The sequence below is a fragment of the Chrysemys picta genome, chromosome 7, assembly GCF_011386835.1.
Source record: "Chrysemys picta bellii isolate R12L10 chromosome 7, ASM1138683v2, whole genome shotgun sequence".
Lineage (NCBI taxonomy): Eukaryota > Metazoa > Chordata > Testudines > Emydidae > Chrysemys > Chrysemys picta.
The window spans coordinates 60248718-60267863 of record NC_088797.1 but is presented as its reverse complement, the minus strand read 5'-3'; the positions used below and the strand labels follow the sequence as shown (position 1 = coordinate 60267863).

The 19146-nt window shown below is 47.5% G+C and overlaps 1 protein-coding gene across 1 annotated transcript in view; it reads left to right on the top strand.

Moving 5' to 3' along the window:
• ANTXRL (ANTXR like) overlaps positions 1-19146 on the top strand; it is an 80761-nt gene that overhangs the window by 9182 nt on the left and 52433 nt on the right. Inside the window, exons 2-9 of the mRNA XM_008173055.4 lie at positions 9056-9127; positions 9255-9326; positions 11568-11649; positions 11757-11790; positions 13953-14032; positions 14416-14484; positions 14662-14742; positions 14849-14909. Coding sequence (XP_008171277.2) covers positions 9056-9127; positions 9255-9326; positions 11568-11649; positions 11757-11790; positions 13953-14032; positions 14416-14484; positions 14662-14742; positions 14849-14909 — 551 coding nt within the window. The remainder of the gene's footprint in view (positions 1-9055; positions 9128-9254; positions 9327-11567; positions 11650-11756; positions 11791-13952; positions 14033-14415; positions 14485-14661; positions 14743-14848; positions 14910-19146) is intronic.

Sequence of the window (19146 nt, the reverse complement as noted above, 5' to 3'; positions counted from 1 at the left end):
TCATAATCTGACCTAGTCATTTATACCAAATATATCACTATGTTTGAGGTCAGATTAGATGATCACAGTGGTCCCTTCTGGTGTTAAAAACCCATGACTCAAGGAATCTGAATGCCCGCAGGCAATATTATGTATTATTATCAAACCCTGATCTGCTGGTATTTTTTCCTATCTGTCTTTCTTCACTGGGGTATAGTGTAGCTGATGTTTAGATTTTATGTAACCATGGACAATAGCTGGCAAGTTCTGCCAAATGTTTGCTTTGTTGTGGACATAACTTTGTTATTGGAAGCAGGTTGTGTTTATTTGTACTTTGTCCGATATTACACAAGCAGAGCTGCCTTTTGGCAAAAAGAAAAAAACCAATTAAATCCAAAAAGGAAAAAGCGTAAAGACAGTACAAAGCGAACCAATGAACAGTGATTTTGTTATATGGCACGTGTATAACTAAAAGAGTGAAGAAAAAAGCATCTCTTCTGCAGTATTTAAATAAAGGCATATATCTGTATGGAACTGCATTTTATATAGTAAGAGCCTGAGCCGTAGCCAAGGAAGTAAATTGAAAGACTCCGATTGACTTCAGTGGGTTTTGGGTCATGCTCCATAAGCATACAGTTGTAGGGAGTGAGTTATCACTTCTGGGTGTGAGCTTGCATGCCTGAATCTCACAACGTGAATTTGCACAAGGCATGCAAGGACTGGGTCCTTTATGCACAAATGGAGAGAAGAAGCATGGCTGTTGCACATTACACTCAGCAGAAGTGCCTCATTTTGCTGCCTCCTGGTCAGTAGAAGTGCCTCCTGAGTGACAGAGAGCAGCGAGGAGTAAGGGCCTTGGCTTTGCTGAATAGAACCAGAATTGCTTAACTGTGTGTCCGAGGCCCTGTACTGGTAATAGCAAAAGTTCTAAGACCAGTAGTGGGCTGACTGGCTAAATTCTGTGTCTGGCTTTGGGTTTCCTTTCCCCTGCCCATTTCTGTGGCTGGATGTTGGGGAAGTTGCAGGAGGGAGCTGGCTGGGTCACATGGTCAGACTGATAGTGATCAGACCAGTAGCAGCGTTTGGAGGGAAGCACGCAGAGTAGATAATAATGTGGAGCTGGGTAATTTTACAGCCATTTTATTTCATGGGAGAAAAGCTCTCAGTGAGGGGATAGTGTCCTAGCCTGGCATTGGTCCCACTCTTAAAACCTTTTGGACACAGCTACCTTGAGAGGCAGTGTGCATCAGCAGCTAGCCTGCTGGCCTGGGCCCTAGAAGATATGGGTTCGAATCCTGACCCTCAGCGAGTTGCTTTTCTGTGCCTTTGTTCCCCCTCCTATCCCTTGTCTTGTCTATTTACATTGTAAGCCCTTTGGGGCAGGGCCTGTCTCCTACGAATAGCACAGTTGGATCTCAGCTGGGGTGTCTAGATGTTATTGGAATACAAATGCTGGTTCCTCTTACCTGGGTGATCCATCCACAAAGGGTCCTTTCCAGGCCAGTGCTCAGGAGAGGAGGAGTCTTGTCACTTCCGATACTCTGCTGGCTCAGGAGAACAGAGCCATGGGACGGATGGATGTGCCTGTGCATGTCTGAAACCACAACAAACTCAGTGCCCTGAGGCTTTGCTTTAATTCCAGAGCCACTAATACTGATGTGCAGAATTTCCCTGCTGTCTAGAATGTGGTTGTGGCTGCAATTAGCTCTCGCCAAATAACAACCAAGCTGCAGATTTCAGAGCAAAGGGCCCTACTGAGACACATGTTCATCCCTGTGACGGGCTGGGCCAGCTTTAGCCCCGGGGTAAGCAGGTACTGTGCTCCGGGAGTGCAATGGCCCAAGCTAAGCCCAGCACGTCTATAGAACAATGGGTTAGAACGGTGGAGTCCGTTCTTGCTTTGAGACCATCCTGGAATTCTGCCTTCAGCCTGGAGCGCCTCCCTATCAGATATAGGCAAATAGGCAGAAACTCAGCAAAAAACCTGCTTCACCGCCCCCCCTCCCCTCCAGTTTTCAACCTCAGTAGGGGAGAGGAGGGCTTTGACACTGCCATTTATATGTATCTGTTGGCTGTAAATGCAGCAGGAAGAGGGGTGTAATTAGGAGCAATGGGATGAAACGAATCAAAGGAAACTTCAGGCACAATCTTCCTGGCATTGATATCTATTGTACGGTGGAATGAACTCCACATGGAAGTCCATTGCTTGGGAGATTTAAAGCTAGCCTCCATGAAGTGCTGGGAATTACATGCCTGATGCTGCATTTACTGATATCAAAAGCAGATTAGCAATGAATTTTAATGGCAGAGGATTGGGGATGGGATAGATGATCTGCAGAAACAGTCCCTGTTCCTAAGTGTGTCCTATTCATCATTGATGATCAGATAGTATTGGGAATATTTACTAGCTAGCAAGACCCAGGGCATCCACTTTCACTGCTAAACTATGGCACTCGTATGCACTGTACCCTATTGATCTACTTGGTCTCTTCAGGGCAGCCCCTGCCTCTATCTTGAGTCACATACGTTCCAGCACAGATTCTATGCTGCGCCTCTCAGGAGAAGCAGAGGTAGAAGGGGCAAAGATGGCTTTATGGAGAGGGGTGTGGGGGCTGGAGCAGAGATCAGCCCCTCTTTTTTCTGCATGTTGCTGTAAATCGGCCATGAATGATACCTCTTCTGTGCCAGTTTTGCCCACCTGGTTTCAGGTGGGAATCGGCTTACACCACCCCTTGAGGAGTCGCACTCTTGTTGTGATCCACCCAGTCTCGTACCTGATTGTCTCACAGACATCCCTACGGACATAGAATCATAGAATCATAGAATATCAGAGTTCGGGCCTGTCTGTGATAACTGTCACCCCAGCTGTGACATGGATATAAAAACTACATTGACTTAAAAGGAGTCACTCCTGATTTACTGCGGTGGAAGCAGGAGCAGAATTAGGCCCTGGTTGTCACAGCTTTTCCTTTCACCCCTCTCAGATGCTGATTCACCTCAGCCCCATTTCCCCAGAGAGGCATCAGTGGGAAATTCAGGCAGGCAGCTGCTGCACAGGGCTCCCGGATGGGACAGGGAGTGCATTCTTTGCTAGGCTGTGGTTTGCTGACTCTTCTTTTTGTGTCTTGTGTAACAGAACAGCGCTCCCTGTTCTCAGGAGCTCACTCACAGTGCATGGCTTTTGTGGGTTTTGCATTCGTTGGGCCTGATCCTAATCTGGTCCCAGCCGCATTAGCCTGTGATTTCATTGGGATCACTCTGGATTTTCAGCAGAACCTGACCCGGAATGTCTCCTCCGGCACGTCACTGCCCACAGCAGCTGCTCACTGCCTCATCTTCTGCTCCCCCATGAGCCTCAGCCATGGATGGGATGGATTGGGGGGAGGGGCAAAGCACCCCCTGTGCCCGACACATTGGGTAAAATGTTGCCTCCTGGCTGATAGGCTGCTGCTGCGGGTGAGGGCGAGTCTCCTCCCCTGCCCAGAAAGGCAGCGACACAGGAGCTCTGGTTGCTACTGCTACCAACCGGGGGGGTACCGCTGCCTCCCTGGGGATCTCCATGTGCGGCACGTGGGGGAGGGGGGATGCTCTGGGCATTCTGTAGGGGAGGGGGCACACCAAGAAGCTGGCTGGGGGCACCATGGGGTGGGGATGCTGAGAAGCTGTTTCTGGGGGCACCACGGTGTGTGTGAGGAGATCCAGGAGCTGGCTCTCGGGGGGGAGGGAGGAGGCCCATGAGTTGACACTGAGGGGTGGGAAGGCCCAACAACTATCTCTGGGGACACCATGGGTGGGAGGCCCAGAAGCCATCTCTGGGGGGAGCTGTGGGGTGGGGAATGCCAAGGAGCCACCTCTGGGTACACCATGCGGGGGGAGGCCCATATGCTGTCTCTGGGGGAGCTGTGGGGGTGGGGAGATGCTGAGGAGCTGGCTCTGGGGGCGTCGTGGGGAATGGGGCAATGGTGGCCTGGGGAACAGCATTGCCACTGCCAGGCCTTTTTTACTGATACGTCTCCATGAGCCACAGAGAATATTAACTTACTGGGTCGCCACAGCTCCCTGTGGGGAGAGAGGGGGAGTCAATCAGGCCTGAGGCCTGGCTGATGTGACCACCTCACCTGGGCTGACACTTGAGTGAACCAGGGACCTTCAGAGCCAAAAGCATCAGTCTAAAGCTTGAGCTGGAGACTCAGGCTGTAACAGACTCTCATCCTCTAGTTCAAGCACAGAGAGAGACCCAGAACACTCTGAGCAGTGATCTACAGATGCACTGTATGATCCACCACCAGTCCAAATCCCCAGGCCAGGGACTAGCAGGATTTCATGTCTGCTGCATCTCCGCATGCCTTCCACTGGGGTCTATGTGGGGCTAGGGAATGCATTGTTCAGCCCTGCCATCCGTTCTGCATGCTCAGCATTGATTGGCTCCATTGCCAGCGTTCAGGAACTTGACTCTGTCTTGGCTCTTTCCTGGAGGCCTGTGAGAACAGAGTCATTTCGCTGATGGTCTGGCGCTTGGACAGGCCAGGAGCTCTACCTTTCTATGAGGCGATGATGGCTCAGGCATCGCAAGACAATAATCCAGCCTCGTCAGTGGCAGTTATCCAGTGTTCATTTGCTGCTCATTTAACAGACTCTGATCCTGGCCTGAATGATTTTAAGGGACTGACAAAAACAGCCTAAAGCACAAACATTCCAGTGCAGGTCCCGATGTGCAAATGTCCATTTATACCCAGTGGCGCTGGAACATTTTTAGCAGTGGGGGTGCTGAAAGCCAGCCCCCTTTCCACCCCCCCTGCCTCCCCGAACTGGGGCTCGGAGCAGGGCTGTGTCACCGGGAGAGGGGAGATCCAGACAGGGGTAAGGGGGCCAAGGTTGTGACCAGAACTGGGAGTGGGTGTGGGCCAGGAGCGGAGCTCCGGGCAAAGGCCAGCAATTGAGACCCCATGTGTGGGGCCAGAAGCAGAGCCTTGGGCATGGGGCCAGGCACAGGGCCTTGGGAGCGGAGGCCTGGGAGTGGTGGGTGGGGCCGGGCACAGGGCCAGAGGCCGGGGAGCAGAGTCCCGGGGGTGGGGCCCTGGGTGCGGGCCCCAGGCACAGGGCCAGTGGCCGGGACCCAAGCCCCAGGTGCCAGGTTGGGGAGTGGAGTGCAGGGCCAGCAGCCAGGTAGTGGGGCCGGCGGTCAGGGCCAGTGGCTGGGGAACGGAGTCCCGGCTGAAGGGCCAGTAGCAGGACCCCGGGCACGGAGCCAGTGGCTGGGGAGAGGGGCATGAAGCCAGCCTCTGGGACCCGAGCCGGGGAGTGGAGCCCTGGGAGCGGGGCCAGTGGCCCTGCATAAAACCTGGGGGTGCTGCACACTGCGCACCCCTACTTCCTGTGCCTATGTTTATACCTGCAGTACTCTCATCGATTCATAGATTCCAAAGCCAGAAGGAACCACTGTGATCCTCTCATCTTCCCTCCAGTATAACACAGGCCACAGAACTGCCCCATTATAATTCCTAGAGCAGAGCTTTTAGAAACACATCCAGTCTTGATTTAAAAGTTGTCAGTGATGGAGAATCCAACATTCTCACTGTTAAAAACATACATCTACTTTGTGGTGCTAAGCATCTTTCAAAGGCCTGCCCCTTCACTATCCTCGGGCATCAGGAGATGGGTTCAGAATGGGTTTTGCTGGCCTCAGACAGACACTCTAGCTAAGACTTGCCTTGCAATTGTTAGATGCTGATAGAAAAACGTCACTGATTCTGCAGAACTAAGGACCCACATCTGGCAGCTGCTGAGTACTGCAGTGATTTCAGCTGGAGTTGAGGGTGCTCAGGTCCTCACAGGAAGCACTCATCACCTTGCAGAATGGGGCCTTAGTGCATAGTCTAGCAAATGTTTTACCATTGTAAGCCCTGTTCTTAGTTGTATTAAAACTGTCATTGATGACAATGGTGCAGGATCAGGCCTTTAGGGTAACAAATAAGGATATATATATATATAATACACACACACACACATCTGTATAGACTTACATATGAAAAAGCAAGCAAAAAGACATGGCAAAAACAATGCTATATAGGAAACAAATGGGTTCTTACCTAGCCCGGCCCTTGCAGACCAGCTGTCTGCTCCAGTCGGATTTTGGTGGGTCTGGCATCACCAATGTCGCCCATACTGGGGCATCACACACAGCAAGAGATGACAAGTCTGAACTATGAGGGGCGGAGTGGAGCAGATCCTTTGATGTTAACTTTGTGCTGAACACTCCTCTGGCGCTGTTTATTTGGAGGCATCCACCAGCTGATTTCCAAGCAGTTGGATTTCCTGACACCTATTTGCAGCCAGCCTGAGCGGTGCTTTCCAGGTGGGAGGGATGGAGTAAGGGACGCATTGTATGGAGGATGCCTCACACCCGCTGCCTTTTGGACCGCCTCCAGCCGATGGGTGGCAAAGCACAGGGATCTGGCACAAACCCCTTTTGGAGAATTGCCGATTCTCTGGGAGCGTCAAATATAAGGACTCCAGCCCACGACAGATCTCACTTGCTTTTCAGAGTTAATCCTCCCTCCCCCGCATGAATCTGATCACAGTCATTTCCATTCACATGCCCCTAGGTGCGCAAAACTCCAACTGGTGTTACATGCTCATACGAATTCCAGAACTAGGGCCTTCACTATAGGCAGAGCACATAGCAATGCCTAGCACTAAGGTTGCCTTGCTTAAGTATTTCTATTCTAGTGGGCTGTTTTCAGTAGCTGAAAAATTTCTCCAGCTTTCACCTTCCAGGCTGATATTTACAGGTCTGTTCTCTGCCAGGGGGTGAATTTTTTTTTAAGATTGAGCAAAAACAGTTCCGCTATTTTTGAGTAGGCAGTGGGTGAAAAAGATACATTTTTGGCACAATAAAGAAAATCTGTTGCGATCATTCTTTTCAAATCGCGCTAACCCCACAGCGGTTTGGGGGTAGAAACTTGAAATCCAGCCCAAAATAGTCTCTAAATTGGACATACTAATAATAGAAGGGATCATACCTAGCTCCTAGATAGTGCTTTTCATTAGTAGCTCTCCGAGCACTTTACAAAGGAAGGCAGAATCATTGTACCCATGAAGAAACTGAGGCATGGGTAGGCTTGTTCTTGCAAAGACCATTGGAAATCTTTTTTGGATTTAGCTGAGCTATCATCGCTCAGAGTGGATTTTCAAAGGAGCCTAATGGAGTCAGAAGAACATACATTTTTTAATTCACAGGAAAGGGTTCCTCCACTAGCACCACCCCACTGTTCTAGTGACACTGCTCATGCATGTGGGGCGGGGGTGGAGTGGAATTTCTCTTTCAGCATGTAGGTCCCATGTGGAATCTGATCTCGAGGATGCGCCGCGGCAGAGCTCCTAGCTTGGGAGGCCGTGCCTCGTTGCAACATTTATTCGTATCCCCACTGTCCAATGTGGTGCCTGCTATTTCGTTTACTACATGGCATCTGATTTGTGCAGTGAATGAGACAGGGGTCCCCCAGAAAACAATAGCATGTGATCATAGGGGCAGGGCTACATAAGGAGGCCCGTTCTGTCTATCTTAGGTAGTTACATGGCCCCATTACCTTAATAATGGATTTGTCTTCACATCACCCCTGTGAGATAGGACCAGTCTATTACCCCTATTTTACAGAGGGAGAACTGAGGCACAGAGAGACTAAATGACTTGCCCAAGATCACACAGAAAGCCTGTGGTGGAGTGGGGAATTGAACCCTAAATCCTAGGTGTGCACCCTAACCACTGGACCATGCTTCCTCTGTCAATGCCTACTTTTTCCATGTTCTGGCAGAGCACAATGGCTAAGGTCAATAAGATTAGCACTTAAGGTAGAGAGCAGTTTATCATGTCTTGCTAGTGGTGGTTATGCTTTAGTTTGGTTACCTCCTTGTATTTCCCAATTGCATAGCAGAGGAATTCACATGGTCTAATAAGCCCTTGCTCTGTGATCTTTTGGCAGATGTTGTTGTTTGTTTATGTAACTTTCTGCCTGTGGTTTGCCTCTCCTCTGCTTGTGATTCAGTGCCTGGGACGTGGAACACATGAATTTGCCCGGCAAAGAGAGCGAATCCAAGTGTGATAGACAGTAGAGTCCAAGGCAGGGCTCCTAAACACTCTATCTCACCCTTCAGAGACTTTATAATGGTCTGAAAATGTTCATTGCTACAACATAGGGGCAAAATACTCCTCTCTGACCCATACAGTGGAAATGTACTTCTTATTTGCTTTACAGTAACACCTAGAAGTCCCACTGTGCTAGGTGCTGTACATACATTTAGTATGTCTCTGCCCCAAAGAGTTTACCGTCTAAATGGATGAGACACTGGAGGTGATATTATCCCCATTTTACAGATGGGGAGCTGAAGCACAAAGACTTTTAAGTGACTTGCTCAAGGTCATATAAGAAGTCTGGGGTAGATCCAGGAATTGACCTCAGATCTCCCGAGGACAAGCCCTGTAAATTAGCCACAATATTAGCCTTCCTCTCCAGATTAATTTGAAAGTCCATTCTACCTAAATGAGCAGGAATCCATGGATATTTTCTCCCATACATGCTGGGAGAGCAGAAAATCAAAGCTGAGATTCTTCAGTGCAGCTCTGAAAGCAGAATTGCACCCTGGGAAAGCAAATCCTTCATTTCATCACAAGTCTTAGCAAAATAAAATAAAAAGAAATTACAGTTTTAAAAAAGGGACAGGAATTTTTATACTGTAAAAATGAATAAAAACAACTGGTAGAACACTCTCTTCACGTGGCTTAAAATACTCTATGTACAGTAAAATAATTACGACCCAATCCTGCTTCCCTTTAAGTGAGTGGGAGTTTGCCGTTGATTTCAATGGGAACATGACTGGGCACATTGTTAAAATGTCGAATGGAATTGTTGCACTGTAGAAGGGTGGTATTTTCAAAGGAGTTTCAGCGAGTTAGTTGCCCAACTCCCATTGATTTGATTCTAAATGCCTTAGAATATCCCATCCTAAATATTCAGTAGGTTGCAGTCAATTCCACTGCAGGGGGAAATTAGCCTAACTGGTTATAATTTGCATTTAGGTCTGGAAGTGTCAGAAACCACTGGACAGAGATCTACTCTTTTGTCGAGAGCCTGGCTGAGAAGTTTATAAGGTAAAGTTTTCACAAGAGGAAACTTCAGTTACAATATACATAGTGTTTCACCTGCTGCTTTCTTAGAGGCTGCCGAACATGCTGAGACAATCTTGTGTGTGATGTGGATTTGTTCTGTCTGTTTCAGTCCAATGCTGCGCATGTCCTTCATTGTCTTTTCCTCGCGAGGCACTACGATCATGAAGCTAACAGAAGACAGGTAAGTACTTTACCTCCTTCAGCCCAATAGAGCTAGGGACTCCTTAACAACTGCAAGAGCTCAGGACTGGATAACGTTAGTCTTTAGTGCGGATCCGCTCCTGTGCCTATTGGAATCAATTGCGGCGCTTCCATTGAGAGCAGGATCGAAGGCCATATGTGGAACAGCCCTTTGGTATCCCATTTGCAGCCTTGTGGCAAGCAGATAGCTCAATGCGCCGGCGCTCTATCAAGCTGCATTTCTAAGGCAAGCCCGGCGCTTGCAATCCGGAAGCCAGTTGCCTGCTCTAGGTACACCAGCACCACCCTACTGATTTCAGAAGGGCAGTTCTGGGGTAAGAGAGAGCAGGCCCTGGCGCCACGTGCAGAAGACACTGTGTGATAAAGTGCTGCAGCGTTCTCCAGGAGCAGTCCAAAGCATTTCAGCAATCAATCCTGCATGGTCCTGGACCACTGCTAAAAGATATGGCTGGGTATTGTTTTGCAAGAAGTGCTTCCTACTTGCACCATCTGCTTCGAACGCCATGCTGCTGCAAAGCCAGCCAGAAGAGAATTCCATCCTGTGCTCCAGTGAGAGAAAGGGGAGAATCTGAGACTGCAGCAAACTCCCTTTTTCTGCCCCCCTTTGCAATCAAATTCTCTCTGTTGATTGACTTAGGGCTGAACTTTGCCCTCACACAGTCTGTTTCCCTCTCCCTTCCACTATATATGTCACACTGGCCATCTCTCCCTATGTGTCCGGTGCTGGTAGTGCTGTGTGCCTACGTGAGTCTGAAGCACCTCTTAAAGGGAGGAGGGGGGATTGGAATATTCTAATTGAAATCCGGAGACAGCCTCCCAGATCTTTCTTCTGCAGCTTCTGGGGCCTGGCCCTGAAGCCTACTAGAGTGTTTCCATTGTCTTCACTGGGCTTCGGATCAGGCCCCAAGTGGGTGTCTAGGGGCCAGAGCTAGCTTGTGTTTACCTTGCTCAGGTGGATTTGCCCTTTGCAAGGTGAAAGGTTGATGTTAACCCTGTGGCGATGTTGGATACTGGCATTAAAACATTCCCTGATCTAACTCCCCTGCCATATGCTATTTTCCGAGTGCCATTTCAGCTCGTCTTACACTTTGAAAGGGCAGAATGCGCTCCTCGCCCCAGAGACATCTCTTCTCAGAGCCTCAGATTTCACCTCTGTCCCACAAAAACTCACACTGCCTCACTGTTTATTACTGTGCTGCCCAAATGGTTGGATCACCAAACAAAGGCTGGGGAGAATGTTCTGGGTGTTTATGAATGTTTCTCCACAGCATCTGACTTTTGGGCTTCCTGGGTCCTTCCTTTGGGGTCTTTGTTCCACACTGCTGTTATTAGTGGCCTCAAGACAGGATCAGGCCCCTATTGCACTAGGCGCTGTACATACACAGACAGCTATGATTCTGATACCCTCATGTTGAGTGCACCTTCCAGGAGTGGACTTTGAGTGAACCCTTCATGGAATAAGGTGCTATTCAAGATGAGTGACAGTATCAGAATCTGTCCCAGGATAAGGAACAGTTCGTGCTCCAGATGTTTATCAGGGCGAAAAAGGGTTGATCACTTTTCATTGGGCCAGATTAGGAAGCCCTAGGGTGACCAGATGTCCTGATTTTATAGGGACAGTCCGGATTTTTGGGTCTTTTTCTTGTATAGGATCCTATTACCCCCCACCCCCTGTCCCAATTTTTCACACTTGCTGTCTGGTCAACCTAGCCGAAGCCCACAACATTCAGACGCTATTTTCATACATTTTGGCCTCTTCTTGTTATTTTGGGTCAGACCATAACTCAAGATTTAACCAGCCCTGAGGGCTGTCTGAATCATGAGTTTTGGTTTGCACTTTATAGTGATTGGGGCCATCGGAATGAAGATTTCAACCCTGATTGAAGTTTGCCAGAATTTATATGTTTTTTCTTTTTAATTTGGTCTGATCCCTAATTACAATATACCCCCACTGCAACCACAGAACAGGATCCTTCAAATGTGTTTGCCATGACGTTATATCTTGGATCCATTTCTATATGCCATTGGGTGCAGGGCAGCTTTCAGAATGTTGGGTTGTAGTGATGCTGTTGGATTCCTGACCCTTTGGCTCATGTGTCTGTGGTGGTGCACTGTTCTATTCTGATCAAGTGCTCTCGGGGGCTGCATATCTTGCTGGGTTTCAGGAATGTCTCAAAGCAGAAAAATGAGATTTTTTTTTTTTAATTCTTCTCTTTTCAAGGGAAGCCATAAGACGGGGGCTTGAGATTCTTCAGTCTGAAATGCCTGGAGGAGATACATTCATGCATGAAGGATTTAAAAGGGTACACACTATGGAACCTTCTCGCTTTGATTTATACTTCTTAACTTCTGCTTCTCTTGCCCCTGTTGGACCTAAAAAGAGATAATAACTTTTTACTCTTTGTTGCAGGCAAATGAACAGATTTACCATGAAAACTATGGAGGTAGGGACACTTATCACTGCCATAATTTATTTCCATTGAGAAGCTGGGAAGGATGGGGTTGTCAGCATGACCTGTAATTAGCCCGTGGGAGAAAGAAATGTTGGGGGAGGAGCTAGTATTACACTGTCTTTCCATTCCAGTTTGATTAAAGCCCTGCTTTCAAATTTATAGATTCTAAGGCCGGAAGGCACCACTGAGATCTTCTAGTCTTGACTTCCTGCATAACACAGGCCGGAGAATTGCACCCAGTACTCCGTGCAGTGAGCCTAGTAATTGTTCAGCTGATTGGACGCAGTCTAGAAGTATTGGGCTTTACATGTATCATTCCATTTTGAAGCACCCAGTCCTATCTGCCTGATGTACCCAAAACTCTCATTTGACCTTCAGCATTGCTGCGAGTGTGACCTGACACCCATTGCATTCAGTCGGCGATGTCCCATTGATTTCACTGGGCTTGGGATCAGGCTGTCTGTCCTTCTGAACTTAAAAGTAACCTAACATGGGGGTGGGGAATATGTTTTTGTCCTTTTTTGATTCTGTTCATAAAGGTGGCTTAACATTTAAAGAATGTATTTTTCCTGCTTGCTTTTTACCTTGGCTATATCAGGGATGTCAAGACTTTTCTTCCCTATGTTGCTGGAGGTCTCCTGGGAGGATGCAGAGATATGGGTTAGGCGCTCACTAGGCTCCTAATTGAATTAGTGGTGGGTTTTAACAAAAGTGCCCTTCTCCCAAGTGTTTCTCTGGTATTTGAGTTAAGCAGGTGTTTAGAAAAACAAAGATCTGAAGAGCCTGCATAAAAATGGCCTCTCCTCTCATTCAGTCAATGAACCTACTAGTTTTCCAGGAAAAAAAAGTGTCGACATGATAGCTAAAGTAAAATACCAAGAAGAAAAACAAATGTAAAACATAAAATAACAGCAACGATCTTTCCAGACTTCTTCAACTATTAAAAAAAAAAAGCGAGATCAAGACCCATTTTTCCCAGCTGCAGGTCACCTTTAAGGCTTCATGTGTATGACTATGACATGACATGGCAAGGACTGCACGGCATAAGAAACCTGTCAAAACTCATCAGGCTCTTTAATTTCCAGTAATACTGGGAAGACATTTGAAACAGAAAGAAATTATTTTAAAAAACAAAATTCCTGGTCTCCCCCGCTGCCCAGAAAGCAAATGCTTGTATTTTAACTGCTGGACTTAAGAAGTGACATCGGATGTGTGTAATTGACTGAGCCACAATTTACGTACTAGTTGGGAGTAATTTTGCTAGAGCGTTATATTTGGCTGTATATTGCTCTGCTGTATACTGGGCTACTCACTGTGGCTAAAACTCGCTTGGAACAAAGCCGGCACAACCCTTAAACCCTATTTTGAAGATCTAGGTGGGATGTAAGGGGTGCATCAGCCATGTGCTGGATCGCCACGCATGGGTGAATTTTGTCCCCGTGGCCTGTTCCTGCATCCTTTGCACCCCTGGAATCCCCACTGACTTCAGGGAGCATTCTTGCACAAGGAATGCAGGAGTTCTCACACAAATCCTGCTCACTATACTCACCTGGTGGGGGAGAATTGCTCCCCTCTGACCTGCAGGAGGAGGCGTTGGGATGGCAGGATGCGTTAGGGAGATCACCCCAGCTTGCTCTGTCATGGCGCAGGAATTGGCATCCCCTTCTATGAATGAACCCCCTGAACCACAGATCCCTGCTGCCTTTCTCTGCAATGGCCACACTCAGAAATGCTTGTCAAGGGGCGATTCCCTCATCCCCTCTCCCTCTGGTCTCACCCCACCACAAGGTTCACTGCAGGATCCTCAGCGGGATCCAAGCAGGAAAGAGGGCTGACATGAGGCAGCAGGTTCCAGGGAGGTCTGTGCATGGGTGCTCCTGGAGCAGTACTCTCTTGACTCGCACTGATTCCCTGGTGCTGCTTGTGTGATGAAGACGAGTAGGGTTTGGCTCATAACACGCTGTTCTGGGTCAGATCTTCAGCTGGTGTAGATTGCATAACTCCATTGTGGTCATTTTAGATCAGCTGAGCCTTAGAGCTCTGTATTCATTTGTCAGCAAAGAAGGATGCATTGCCTAAACTTATTTAGCCATTGTCAAAGCTTCTGTATCATCCATACCTAACCCCAGCCATTTTCACTCTCACCCCTGCAGGACTCCGGACAGCTAGTGTGATTATTGCTCTGACAGATGGGGAGTTGCAAGAGGTTCAGTTTTATTATGCAGAAAAAGAAGTAAGTCCTCATTGAGTTTACCCAAGTAGCTAAGGGTATGTCTACACTGCAATTAGACACCTATGGCTGGCCCATACCAGCTGACCTGGCCTTGTGTTCCCGGGGCTATTTAACTGCGGCATAGATGTTTCGGCTCAGGCTGCATCCTCAGCTGTGGGACCCGCCCACCTTGCAGGGTCCTAGAAACCGGGCTCCAGCATGAGCCTGAATGCCTACACTGCAATTAAACAGCCCCTCGCCCGAGCCCAAGTCAGCTGGCATGGCCAGCAGTGGCTTTTTAATTGCAGTGTAGACGTACACTAAGTGGTTCGTGTCAAACTTGTGAGCAGCTGCTCTTGGTTCCAGTTTACCTGGCTTTGCATGTAATGGTGTCTTTCATGTAGGCTGACAGAGCCAGAAGCCTCGGAGCTATCGTTTATTGTGTTGGAGTGAAAGACTTTAATGAAACTCAGGTAATTTTGGGACTTTTTTTTTGTTCTCCCCACCCATTAACAGCATCAGATGAGGTCATTTACTTAATTACCAGTGTATAAATCCATACCTGTCAGAGCTCTGCCTGTCAGCAAATGGCTGTTTTAGATGCTGCAATTTTGTTTGCCTTGTACATTTATGTTGGTCTTTCTTTGCAGCTGTCTACAATTGCTGACAGCATTGATCACGTTTTCCCGGTAACGGGCGGCTTTTATGCTCTAAGAGGCACTATTGATTCGGTGAGTGGGGTATTGTGAATCCGAGAGAAATGCGCCCTTTCCCACATTTGTTAAGTGGCAAAAGAACACCGATGATCAAAAATCCCATTATCTTCATCTCTCTTAGATTCTGAAGAAATCCTGTATTGAGATCCTGGCAGCTGAACCGTCCAGTGTCTGTGCAGGAGGTGAGCTTATATTGAAATCCAATGAGATGGCAAATTAGGGAAACAAGCAGGGAGAACTGGAAGTCTTGGCACAGTCAGGGAACTATGATGTGATTGGAATAACAGAGACTTGGTGGGATAACTCACATGACTGGAGTACTGTCATGGATGGATATAAACTGTTCAGGAAGGACAGGCAGGGCAGAAAAGGTGGGGGAGTTGCATTGTATGTAAGAGAGGAGTATGACTGCTCAGAGCTCCGGTATGAAACTGCAGAAAAACCTGAGAGTCTCTGGATAAAGTTGAGAAGTGTGAGCAACAAGGGTGATGTCGTGGTTGGAGTCTGCTATAGACCACCAGACCAGGGGGATGAGGTGGACGAGGCTTTCTTCTGGCAACTAGCAGAAGTTGCTAGATCGCAGGCCCTGGTTCTCATGGGAGACTTTAATCACTCTGATATCTGCTGGGAGAGCAATACAGCGGTGCACAGGCAATCCAGGAAATTTCTGGATAGTGTAGGGGACAATTTCCTGGTGCAAGTGCTGGAGGAACCAACTAGGGGAAAAGCTTTTCTTGACCTGCTACTCACAAACAGGGAAGAACTAGTAGGGGAAGCAAAAGTGGATGGGAACCTGGGAGGCAGTGACCATGAGATGGTCGAGTTCAGGATCCTGACACAAGGAAGAAAGGAGAGCAGCAGAATACGGACCCTGGACTTCAGAAAAGCAGACTTTGACTCCCTCAGGGAACAGATGGGCAGGATCCCCTGGGAGAATAACATGAAGGGCAAAGGGGTCCAGGAGAGCTGGCTGTATTTTAAAGAATCCTTATTGAGGTTGCAGGAACAAACCATCCCGATGTGTAGAAAGAATAGTAAATATGGCAGGCGACCAGCTTGGCTAAACAGTGAAATCCTTGCTGATCTTAAACGCAAAAAAGAAGCTTACAAGAAGTGGAAGATTGGACAAATGACCAGGGAGGAGTATAAAAATATTGCTCAGGCGTGCAGGAGTGAAATCAGGAAGGCCAAATCACACTTGGAGTTGCAGTTAGCAAGAGATGTTAGGAGTAACAAGAAGGGTTTCTTCAGGTATGTTAGCAACAAGAAGAAAGTGTGGGCCCCTTACTGAATGAGGGAGGCAACCTCAGTGACCGAGGATGTGGAAAAAGCAAATGTACTCAATGATTTTTTTGCCTCTGTCTTCACGCACAAGGTCAGCTCCCAGATTGCTGCACTGGGCAGTACAGCATGGGGAGAAGGTGACCAACCCTCTGTGGAGAAAGAAGTGGTTCGGGACTATTTAGAAAAACGACGTGCACAAGTCCATGGGGCCGGATGCGCTGCATCCGAGGGTGCTAAAGGAGTTGGCGGGTGAGATTGCAGAGCCATTAGCCATTATTTTTGAAAACTCATGGCGATCAGGGGAGGTCCCAGATGACTGGAAAAAGGCTAATGTAGTGCCCATCTTTAAAAAAGGGAAGAAGGAGGATCCGGGGAACTACAGGCCAGTCAGCCTCACCTCAGTCCCTGGAAAAATCATGGAGCAGGTCCTCAAGGAATCAATTATGAAACATTTAGAGGAGAGGAAAGTGATCAGGAACAGTCAGCATGGATTCACGAAGGGGAAGTCGTGCCTGACTAACCTAATTGCCTTCTATGATGAGATAACTGGGTCTGTGGATGAGGGGAAAGCAGTGGATGTGTTATTCCTTGACTTTAGCAAAGCTTTTGATACGGTCTCCCACAGTATTCTTGCCGCCAAGTTAAAGAAGTATGGGCTGGATGAATGGACTGTAAGGTGGATAGAAAGCTGGCTAGATCGTTGGGCTCAACGTGTAGTGATCAATGGCTCCATGTCTAGTTGGCAGCCGGTTTCAAGCGGAGTGCCCCAAGGGTCGGTCCTGGGGCCGGTTTTGTTTAATATCTTTATTAATGATCTGGAGGATGGTGTGGACTGCACTCTCAGCAAGTTTGCAGATGACACTAAACTAGGAGGCGTGGTAGATACACTAGAGGGTAGGGATCGGATACAGAGGGACCTAGACAAATTAGAGGATTGGGCCGAAAAAAACCTGATGAGGTTCAACAAGGACAAGTGCAGAGTCCTGCACTTAGGACGGAAGAATCCCATGCACTGCTACAGACTAGGGACCGAATGGCTAGGTAGCAGTTCTGCAGAAAAGGACCTAGGGGTCACAGTGGACGAGAAGCTGGATATGAGTCAACAGTGTGCTCTTGTTGCCAAGAAGGCTAACGGCATTTTGGGCTGTATAAGTAGGGGCATTGCCAGCAGATCGAGGAACGTGATCGTTCCCCTTTATTCGACATTGGTGAGGCCTCATCTGGAATACTGTGTCCAGTTTTGGGCCCCACACTACAAGAAGGATGTGGAGAAATTGGAAAGAGTCCAACGGAGGGCAACAAAAATGATTAGGGGTCTGGAGCACATGACTTATGAGGAGAGGCTGAGGGAACTGGGATTATTTAGTCTCCAGAAGAGAAGAATGAGGGGGGATTTGATAGCAGCCTTCAACTACCTGAAGGGGGGTTCCAAAGACGATGGAGCTCGGCTGTTCTCAGTGGTGGCAGATGATAGAACAAGGAGCAATAGTCTCAAGTTGCAGTGGGGGAGGTCCAGGTTGGATATCAGGAAAAACTATTTCACTAGGAGGGTGGTGAAACACTGGAATGCGTTACCTAGGGAGGTGGTGGAATCTCCTTCCTTGGAGGTTTTTAAGGCCCGGCTTGACAAAGCCCTGGCTGGGATGATTTAGCTGGGAATTGGTCCTGCTTTGAGCAGGGGATTGGACTAGATGACCTCTTGAGGTCCCTTCCAACTCTGATATTCTATGATTCTATGATTCTATGATTAGAGTGAAATTACAAAAATGTCTCATAGCTCCCTACAAAAGCACCAGACCCAAAGGCCATGGAAGTCAATGGAAAGTCTCCCACTGGGCTTTAGATAAGGCCCAGTGAGCCTGTGCTCAGCTTAGGAAGGAAGCTACAAACGTAGAGATAGGCTCAGCTTTTCAAAGCCACCGAAGGGAACTGAAATTAGTAGGAATTGGGGTAGTGTTTTCAAAAGCACCCAAGTGACTTAGGAGGCTAAGTCCCATTTTCCAAAGTAACTCATGGCCAGATTTTCAAAGGTGTCTACAGAGAGGCACCTAGGCACAGATCCTCAAAGGGTTTTAGGCTTTTTACTCCCATTGGCATCCCACCTGCATAGGTGCTTTTGAAAACCCCACTAGATGCCTGTTTGTATCTTTAGGCACTTATATGGCTTTGAGGATCTGGTCCTTAGGAACCGAATTCTAATTCGGTAATTAAGAGAAAGGCAAAGGGATTTAGGCTTTGGGTGGTTACATCATTTTGGGACCTAGATTCCTATATCCCTGAGCCAACTTTGAAAATTTCAGCCATTTATTACAATATTAGAATCTGCTCTTATAGCCCTCATATACATAAGCAATCTTTACTCACATGAGTAGTCCTAGTGACTTAAATTGGCCTACTCAAATGAGTAAAGATTGCTCTGTCTAGGCTTAGAAGCCACACCCATCACTGTACTAACTGAGTCGTTTTCAGGCTGCCTGTTCCCGCTAGCCCAGTTCTGGTTGCCTCCCATCTACAGACTGATGAAGGCCCAGCCTTGCTTATCTTGAAAGTTAGGCATGAGTAAAGCACAAGGTGATATGATTTTGTATGCATCAGGGGAAGAGGTTTACACAAGGAAGGGTTTGCAGAAAGAGGGCATGCTCAAGTGTTACAATCATAAAAAGATTTTGGAAAGTACTTTGCATGAAATTATAGTATCATGTGGCTTAAATCCTACAGTCGTTACTCAGGAAAAATCTCCCTTGAAATCAGTAGATGTTATACCTGGCTAAGGACTCCAGAACGTATTAAGCTGGTTACGAAGGTCCAAAGATTGAGAACCATTTTTCAAAAATGTTTCTTAATTTATTATTTTTTCAAATTCAAAATTTTTGACCAGCAATATAACTGGTCAATTAACATAGGGACATTTAATAGCAATTTTGTTTACATTTTTCCTGATCTTTTCCCAGCATATTGAAATATTGTCAAAATTTCAAAATTCAAAAAATGGTGACCAGCTCTGATAATACTGAAAATAATAATGAAGACACCTCATATATTCACTTTCATCTGAAGAATGCCAAGTGCTGCTTATTTTCTGAACAAAAGACCCACTTACTGTACCAATAGATTGCAACCTGTGTCACAGTTTTC